The following is a 9,949-nucleotide window of genomic DNA, read 5'->3' as shown; positions in this document are numbered from 1 at the left end:
GTTCATGGCTGTAGTGTCTGTGGCGAGACAGTTTCAAAACAGAGTTTACCCTCCGTTGTTTGAGCAAAGAGTAAGGAGAACCATGTGACCTCCTATCTGAAACACTCCGCCTGTCCTCACCAGCTATCAGGCTCAGCTAAATATGGCTCTGGCCACTCTGCGAATAATCCCTGCTGGTTCTGAGACCTCCATCCACCACTGATGTGACATTCTTTGTGTTCAAATGTCTAGCTGACGTCTGATGCTTAAAACAGCCCATGCTTTCACCCTCCCCACATTGTCACAACCCTGCATCACCACTCTTAAAAGGCTCCTGAGGCCACTCCTCACACCAGCTGCCGACCAGCCTGACACTTGCCTCCCTGTCAGCCCCTGCTTGCCTTGAATGCCTGGTTCTTCAAGTTCTTGGGGAGTCTGACGAGGCCGGGACCATGTCTACTTTTGGCTACAGAAGGGGACTTAGTAAATATGAATCCATCGATGAGGATGAACTTCTGGCCTCCCTCTCAGCTGAGGAGCTTAAGGAGCTCGAGAGGGAGCTGGAAGACATTGAACCTGACCGAAACCTTCCTGTGGGGTTAAGGCAAAAGAGTTTGACGGAGAAAACCCCCACAGGGAACTTCAGCAGAGAGGCGCTGATGGCTTATTGGGAAAAGGAGTCCCAAAAACTTTTGGAGAAGGAACGGCTTGGGGAATGTGGAAAGGTAGGCTCTGAAGACTGCCCTGGCTGTGCCCATTATCCTCATCCTCCTCTAAAGCCAGACACCCCTTTTTTCTGTAGCTTCTCATTCTTCATCACTTAAACTTTCTCATAGCCCAGCTGTACCCATTACTGAAATACCTTCCAGGCCAAAATGGTCTTGGTGAGAGTGGTTTTATTGACTAAAAATGGGAACCTGGAAAGGAAAATGCTTCACAGCCAGAGTGTTAGTTTCAATGAGTCATCAAACACTCTAAGGCACTGATGTCGCATAGCATGTTTCTGGAACAATTTTCTTTCAGTTAAGTACTTTTATTTCCTGATACTTTGACAGCAGTAAAGGTAGCGGTAAACATTTTATATTTCCAGTGCCCAAGTTCAAGGCTCTGGGAAGAATGTGGGAATAAGAGTCAAGAGTCCTCTCTCCTCCTCCCATTTTGTCCTTAAGTTGTTAATTTGTACAGACAATCATTCCTTCAGGATTCTCTTTCCATTTGTCCAATAACAGACCTCAATTTTTTGTTTCTTTTGTCAATCAAGATTCCGCTCTTCTCACTGAGATTTCAACAAGTTCTTGAGTTTTCCCCCAAAGAAAAACGCAGGCTAAATAACATTCTAGATGAAACCCACTAAGGATGCAGGTCAAGCTTGCATGTACAGATTCATCTCTGAGAATCTTGATGGGGATTTTGAGACTAGGAAACATGCTTATGTTCAAGAACTCAGGTCTAGGAAGCCCATGTGTGCTGCCCAGGAAAGAGTCATTTTGAATTTCCCAGTGAGGCATCACTGTAAAGAAGCTAAAAAGACTAATGTCTGGGAAAGTCGTTATAGCAGTAGAATGTTATTGTAGGAAAGAAACCCTGACTTTATAGAACGACCATTTCCAAGCCTGTGTGCTCCACTCAAATCACTTAGAATTGAAGTAAGTGGGCTCATGGTGGCCAGCCCTCCACAGTACTCATCTGGGGACTGTGGTGATCTCAGTGATAGCTGTGTGTACCACCTTTGCAGCAAGATATGTGTGAGCTTTGCCTGAGTTAGTCATTGAAGGAAGCGCCACTGGGACCAAGCCAGGATCTTCTGAGGCTGTGATGGTTACAGTAGTGAGAAACCATGGGAAGATGCGGAGGGAGAGTCTAGGACGAGTCAAGATTTGTGCTAGTTGGTTCTTCCCCAACCATCACTTAAAAGTTGGATTTGCTTTGATTGGTTTCCTTATTTGTTCTTGGTTTTTGTTTGGAATGGAAACGAGGGTCAACAGTCTGATGAAATGGAATGACATCTTATTATGCTTGTTAAAGAATTTTCTTTAAAATGCGAGTGCAACTGTCTCTAAGACACCAGGACATAGAGGCACCTATGACAATAACAGGACAAAGGCATTTTAATGTCATAATGTTATGACAGCAGAGGGAACCAAAGGGCAAAGCCCGTTGTCAGCTGCTGTTGACACCCACCTCAGGCTGCCAAAGGTTTTGTTGATCCTGCCAGTGGCTTATCGGACCAATTAGAGAGGCTGTCTTCTTTACCAACTTTGATTCCTTTCTCGGCTGGTTAACTTTTCTCCCATTTCACAGTCCCAGCCAGCTGTCTCTGTAGTCACAAGGGTGCTGAGCAGAAGCCGGCTGACAGAGCGAGTAAGTCCAGTCATACTGCAGGGAAAACTTCCAAGCAGCCGAGGAGATGGGGGAGCAGGTGCTTGTCTCAGTGACGACTGCACAAAGAGGTTCCATGAGAAGGAACTGGGGTCTAGAAGGGATATGGGTGGTGAGGCTCCTGGCTTTACGAAGGGTTAGGAAGACTCTGTGTAGCACCCAGTGAGTGGCAGCCTTTTATCTGTCCATATAGGCTGACACACATGTGTACTACATCAGCTCTAGGCACTCTGGAAAAGCTGCAGTTCAGTTCTCCCCACTTGAGCTTCTGGGTCTAAGGCACAGTTGCCAATGACTTTTCTCACATTAGCTCATCTCGTCTTACATTTCTTCACTTGAGAGCCGGGACCAGGAAAAGTTAAGGTCCCTATGTGAGGGTAACAGCTTGTCAGTCAAGTTGGAATTGAAACTAGAGACACTGGCATGAAGGCAGTTTTACGAGCGTGTAGATGCCTGTCCAGCAGGAGGAACATGGCCTGGTACTTCAAAACGATCTGCAGCTGGGAAACTATCAGGGTAGGCCTAAGTAGCTGTGGTCCAACAACTCCATATGGTGATTAGGACTATGAGGATCACCCATTTTCTGGAGACCCAGAAAGGTTCAGTGATTTGTCAACCAGCTCTTTGTAGGGAGAACCAGGCCGAGAGCCTCTTGCCTGCTTACAGATGTGACGGTGTTGTGGAGATGATCGGAAGAGGTTGGCTGTCTCCTTGTTGCTCTGTTTACTCACCATGTTCATCAACATTTGCATCCCATCTTCTCTGTCCCCTCCCACCTCATCTCCCACCTCTTCCTCAACGTCCACCCTTCCACTCCATTCCCCAAAGGATCAGACCTAACTCCAAAGCAGCAGTTGTAGGAAACCGTTGCCCACTCCCCTCCAGTGTAGAACTGATTCATAAAGAAGCAGGGATGGTCCTGGGGGCCATCCTTCCTCTCCCTTCCCCCTTGCTGCTGTTTTTCTCCCACATGCTCCCTTCCTGGGGTGAGCAACAATCTCAGGTTGCCCTGGACTGCATTAGAAATGTCCTGTGTCCCGGTAAACCTCTCAGGCTCTGGCAAAGAGCCAGGACACTTGGTGCCCCCTAACTATACCTGACCTTATCAGTATTTTCTTCCAAGTATAATCCTATGAGTACTGTTAAACAACATCAACTTCGAACAACTATGCAGTAAACAAGTGTTTACTGAGCCTCTATAACATGCTAAGCTCTGTGCTAGGTGAGGCCTATGCCCATTTTAAACAGTCCGTGGAGAAAATGGCGAGCGAGCAGTTAAAGTGGGAGATGTAGCTTATTGGGAGAAGTGTCAAGGAAAGCATGTCGGGGGTGACGTCAGGAAGTGTTAGAGAAGGCCTCTGAGAAGAGGCATCAGCATATTACATAACAGCTCACGTTGCTGGAGAATTGACATGGTTTTCAGCTGTGTTTTGAAGGGGAACAGCTCTTGTAGAGAGAGCCCTATCTGAGTACTGAGGGTGATGAGAGTTCACGGTCGTACGGAAGGCAGCATACTCCGGATTTTGAAGAAAAGCCAGAAAACACAAGGGTACAGTACACACCCTTAGACAGCTGATGGGGAATCCACTTACAAGAATTTACACAAAGCAAAGGGACTTGGGGTGTGGGGGGCGTGTTAGAAATCTGTCCAACTGATGCATCTATAGGGTGTTTTGTATGATTGAGTTATGTCTCCTGTCCCTCCAACCCTTTGATAGACAAGTAGACAGACAGACAGACAGACAGACAGACACCCTCTCCCTTCTCCTAATACATCAAGTAAATTGAGACTGGACAGGTCATTCCAGGAGAGGCTGACCTTTCCCAGGCCATCCCTTGGTGCCTGCCACTCCAAACAAGTGTAGCTAACTGGAAGCTATCTTGTGACAACAACTGGGCAGACAAACCTGGAGACCAACAGAGTGTTTTCCAAAGCACCATCCACATGCCGCAGACAGCAACACCCGGTGTAGAGGAAAGAGCAGGATGGGGGGGGGGGGCAAGAGCCATGGGGCTTCAAAAGAGATAAGGAGAAGGACTCACAAAACAGTAAGGGAAAAGAAGACACTTCCGACATTTCCAAGACTTTTTCTAATAAAAGAAAACATGAAGAAGAGAAAGCAGTGTCTTGGGGTCGGTGCACAGGGACTAGTGAACAGAGGTGACTAGGCTAGAATCAAATCTTGTTTACCCGAAAGCCTTTTACAATTGACGCATGCTACAGACGTTTAAAGCGCTAGGCTGGGCTAGGGCCCGCTCTCTGCTACTGCACGCCGCTGGTTTGGATCTAGGGAGGCTAGTCCTCTGCAGGCTGTCATGCTTTACCATGGCTTGTTTGTTGTTTTTCCAGAGAGCAGGTTTTGACCTGCCCTGGTCAGCGGCTCTCCGGGAGTGTGGACTTTCCACACTCTCATGCTGGGTACCATCACACGACAGACAAATGCTTGAGCCGCAACAAACCACATGTGCTTCTCTACAGGGGGACAAGCAGGACAGAGGGCACTTGGCTTCATCACTTCTGCAATTGACTGAACATTTGGGGAATAAACATTCTGTTGCCTGGCTCTGTTCCAAGCCCTGGCCCCCTCTCTTTGAGACATCGTCTCACTAAGTTGCCTAGGCTGACCTTGAACTCACTACCCGCTTGCTTCAAACTTCCCATTAGCCAGGATAACAGGTGTGTGCCAACAGATCTGGTAAAAATTTTGAGCATTAAGGATAGTGAATTCATTACTGTGTTGTTTATTTTTGTTGTACTTGCTTGGTGTAAAGAAATAGGAAAGAACAGTGTACTGATTCCAGAGGGAAGTTTAGATTCGCAAAACTGGAACAAAATTAGTCATGAATTCAGTACACCCAAGTTTTCTTATTTTATTTATGGTGGCACATGTAGAGGTCAAAGGAGCCACTGGGCTTATGCTGAGAGTACCTGTATCTTTTGAGATATCTTGCTAGGCCAAAAATGTTGAAACATTTACACAGCACTTTCATAAGCTGAAGATCTGACTTATGTGTTCAAACTAGAAAAATGGTCACATATTTTATTCAATAAATGCCTGCTGTCCTTGTAGACTTAGTGGTTATGCAACAAAATGTTGACCTTGGCCACTTGAACTAGAGAGGTCAGAAGCAAGGGCTTGCTAATCCTGTTCACAACAGATCTTTGCGGCACTTACGTCACTTTTGTAAAGTGATAAATGCGCTTCCGGTGAAAACCTCAATGGTGTCAATGCGCTTCTTAGGTTGCAGAAGAAGACAAGGAAGAGAGTGAGGAAGACCTGATCTTCACAGAGAGCAACAGTGAAGTCTCTGAGGAGGTGTGCACAGAAGAGGAGGAGGAGTCTCAAGAGGAAGAGGAGGATGAGGAGGATGAGGAAGACGAGGACAGTGAGGAAGAGGAAACTACAGCTGAAGCCCCAAAGCATATTAATGGCACTGTAAACTGCAATAGCATTAACTCAGATAACTCTAAGCCAAAGACATTTAAAAGTCAAATAGAAAATATAAATTTAACCAATGGCAGCAGTGGAGGAACACAGAGAAACACAGAGTCGCCAGCTGCCATTCACCCTTGTGGAAACCCCACCGTTATTGAGGACGCCCTGGAAAAGATTAAGAACAATGACCCTGACACAACAGAGGTCAATCTGAACAACATCGAGAACATCACCACGCAGACCTTATCCCGCTTCGCAGAAGCTCTCAGGGACAACACAGTAGTGAAGACATTTAGTCTGGCCAACACGCATGCGGATGACGCTGCAGCCATCGCCATTGCAGAAATGCTCAAGGTCAACGAGCACATCACCAGTGTCAACGTGGAGTCCAACTTCATCACGGGCAAGGGGATCCTGGCCATCATGAGAGCCCTGCAGCACAACACCGTGCTGACGGAGCTGCGCTTCCACAACCAGAGGCACATCATGGGCTCCCAGGTGGAGATGGAGATTGTCAAGCTGCTCAAGGAGAACACGACGCTGCTCAGGCTGGGGTACCATTTTGAGCTCCCAGGACCAAGAATGAGTATGACGAGCATTCTAACAAGGAATATGGATAAACAGAGGCAAAAGCGCATGCAGGAGCAAAAACAGCAAGAGGGTTATGAGGGAGGACCTACTCTTAGGACCAAGGTCTGGCAAAGGGGGACACCAGGCTCTTCTCCATATGCATCTCCAAGGCAGTCTCCCTGGTCATCTCCCAAAGTCTCCAAGAAAGTCCACACTGGGAGAAGCAGGCCTCCATCTCCTGTAGCTCCTCCCCCTCCTCCACCCCCACCTCCTCTCCCTCCCCACATGCTGCCTCCTCCTCCTCCTCCGCCTCCCCCTCCCCTCCCAGAGAAAAAGCTCATCACCAGAAACATCGCGGAAGTCATTAAACAACAGGAAAGTGCCCAGCGGGCCCTGCAAAATAGTCAGCGAAAGAAAAAAGGGAAAAAGGTTAAGAAACAGCCAAACAATATCCTAAAGGAAATAAAGAATTCTCTGAGGTCAGTGCAAGAGAAGAAAATGGAAGACAGCTCCCGGCCGTCTACACCACAGAGATCAGCTCATGAGAACCTCATGGAAGCCATTCGGGGGAGCAGCATAAGACAGCTACGGAGGGTAAGTGACCCCAGATCAGCCCTTAAGGTGAAACTGATTCAATGAATCAGCCTCCATGGATGGATGCTATCAAAGCCACCTGTCCAAATTCTTACTAATGTTTCAATTATTTGTGCATATGAGCGCAAGCATGCCAAGTGTCAGCATTCGGGGCTGGTATACTGTGTGAGAGAATGAGCACATTTCCATTCCTGTCAACTTATTATCTCAGCCAGGCTCATCATTTTATGACACTCCAACACAGAAAAAATCCAAAGTTCCCCGATTCAAAAACTAAGTATTATCTGCATTCTAAAAACGATTCTTCACTTGTCAGATTTTTTTTTACCCACAAAACCGCAAGTGATTCACCACCAAGGTTGTAAGTATGGATGTCATACTTTGATCATAATCTATATTCAAATTCCGCTTAGGGAACACTGCTAAAGGTAAACCCTATAGGTGGCAGCAATGATGATGGTTCGCTTTAACTCGCTTGTTGTTTCACCCTGTTTCTCTAGGTGGAGGTTCCCGATGCTCTGAGATAGACCGCTCTGTAGAAGAGGACCCGGAACTGTTTAGTGTGTGACCTGAGGTGCACTGTAAACTGTTTCCAAAATGAATACTCCCCAACTTCAAAGATAGTGTCACTATGGAATTCCAAAGGGAATTTTAACAAGCAATCAGCGTGTTCCTTCTGTAAATATGAAAATAAACTTTTTTTTAAATGTCATAAGATTCATATGGGCAGAAGCCTTAGAAGATCTCTTTGCATCTCTGGTGTCTTTGTGACTGAGCTCAAATCACTTAAAGAAATGTGCTATTATTTTTGTAATCCCAATAATCTTAGATTAAAGTTCTTTTTTCTTTTTTTTAAAGCAAAACTAATATTTTTCTGTGAGTTAATACATCTGCTGGCTATGTATGTAATATTGCTAAATATTAAAATCATTACGTACTCACACCAAAAGGGCTCATGCCCTTACCATTTGCTTTCTTTCTTCATGCCCAAGAAATTCTGACCAAATCTCTTTCCAGAAGATAAAATTAAAGAGGCTCTTTGGGAAGTGCGAGGCAAGTTTGGGGAAAGATTCCTGTGTGGCCATTTCCCTGGATTCATTGATATGCAAACCAGAAGGCAGCATGGGTCCCTGTGTTTTCCTAAGTCTAATAGCACCTCTAATCAACAATTTCTGGAAAGGATAGGGTGGGATGTTAGGAAGGAGATGAGTGCTCGGGGAATGATGAAAGGTAAATATGCAGTTACCCTGGCTAGGATGCTCTCTCCTCGGTCCTCGACATCTCTGGCTCCACAAACCCCCGCTTTGTCTTACCCTCCCCTTGCTCTCCCTCCTCGACTTTGTTTTCTCCCTTCCCTGTCCCCATCCCTACATCTCCCTTCTTTCCTCTGTCTCTTTTCTCCCTATGTCTCTCTCTCTCCTTTTCCCTCCTTTCTTTTCTTAGGCAAATTTGAGTGATGTCAGCATCCACAAAAGTGCACTTGGGGACATAGGCATGTTTGTTCATAATTCAAACTTTGATCCCATCTCTTCCCGTCACCCAAGAGGCATCAGAATTCAAATAAGAGGAACGTGCTCTGCAGATCTCCTTCCCTCCATCCTCCAGATCCTTTGCATTAACTGGGATTTGTGCCATCCCTCATGGCCTGCAGGTACCATGGGCACCTGCTTCATGGGCAGACCTTTCAGTTCTCTCTAACGAAGACCATCAAGCTTTGCACCGAAAGACCTGTAGTAATTCTCAGGATTATTCCTTCTGCTCATCCCATCTCTCAGTAAGAATAAGTGGAATCAAAGGTTCCAGAGGCTGTAGGTTTAGTCAGTGCCTGAGGTTCACATTAGAGGCAGTAGATGAGGGTCACTTTCGGAACCCAGGTGGTGTCTATTTCACAGCATTAAAGAGGCGCTGTCTCCATTTGCTAAGTGAGAAATGGAGGAGCAGAGGTTAATATGAAGCTGGGAATCACTAACTGCAAAGCCTAGGCAGTTGTGTTCTACTCTTACCCAGATGCTAGTCCTCTGATATCCCTTACTCCTACACTCAGTGTAAACTGCTGTTTGCTGGGGTGGTATCTACACTATTTTCACCCTTTCCACTAGTGTGCAAAATCATGCTTTAATTAGGGTTAAAGATGTGTGTATGTTTATGTTCCTGTACATGTGAATTCAGAATAGCAAGCCAGACCTTCCTTTTTCCTGACCTTTGCTTGCAGAGACAGGCTCTGGTATACCTAAGGTAAGGAGAGGGAAGGGAGAGAGGAGGAATGGGCCCTGATAAACCCCATCATGAGTAAGGCCACACAAGGACTTCCTAAAGGAGGAGGGAACAGCTAATAGCATCTGTGTTACCAGGAGATGCTTAGCTTGTGGGGCTTGTGGGGCTAAGTCTTCTCCCCAGAAGCAAGGGACTAAGTGACAAGTTACTGCTTTGCACTTCAAAACCCTGCCTTGCTGGATCTCTGTGAACCTGAGCAGAACACAGAATGACTTATCAGGCATACCATAAAAGTGGAATGTACAGATATGGACCCTCACAGCTCACAAAAGTGTATTACCAAGTTCAGAATAAAGACAAGTATGGCGTAGATAGGTACCCAGTGAGCACATTAGTTAACGGGAAGTACTTGTGGAACATGTTCTGTCAGGGGCCAGTGCTGCAAATAGGCAGGGCATTGTGGCATTCAACCATTCACCATTCAACAGGCTGAAAACTCACAACGCTGGTGTCAAAACTAATTAGCTCATCTTCTATAAGAAGCATTCAGCTCCTCGAGGGAAAGACTGCCCAAGACGAAGTGTTGAGGTGGTGATTTATAGGTGCACGTGGGTCTCTGAAAATACACCTCATCCTGATTTGCACTGGGGCCAAAATCACCAAGCCTTGCACTGTTTTCCGGCAGTGCTCCACGGCCGCAGGTGTTTAGTAACTCTGTCAGCAAGATCTTGCCTTGCCTCCTGCCCTGAGATACTTAGTACCAAGGAGTGAGAGGA

The 9,949-nt window shown here is 46.3% G+C and overlaps 1 protein-coding gene across 1 annotated transcript; it reads left to right on the top strand.

The window, feature by feature from the left end:
• The first annotated feature begins 287 nt into the window (after positions 1–287).
• On the top strand, positions 288–7,671 carry Lmod2 (leiomodin 2). Its single transcript, XM_040728678.1, has 3 exons — positions 288–704; positions 5,601–6,959; positions 7,460–7,671. The coding sequence occupies exons 1-3, from the start codon at positions 432–434 to the stop codon at positions 7,484–7,486; spliced, it is 1,659 nt and encodes a 552-aa protein (XP_040584612.1). The 5' UTR covers positions 288–431; the 3' UTR covers positions 7,487–7,671.
• The last annotated feature ends 2,278 nt before the right edge of the window (positions 7,672–9,949 follow it).

The sequence above is a fragment of the Mesocricetus auratus genome, unplaced genomic scaffold (assembly GCF_017639785.1).
Source record: "Mesocricetus auratus isolate SY011 unplaced genomic scaffold, BCM_Maur_2.0 Super-Scaffold_100019, whole genome shotgun sequence".
Lineage (NCBI taxonomy): Eukaryota > Metazoa > Chordata > Mammalia > Rodentia > Cricetidae > Mesocricetus > Mesocricetus auratus.
Note: the sequence above shows the minus strand (reverse complement) of the source record. Positions and strands in the feature narration are given on the sequence as shown.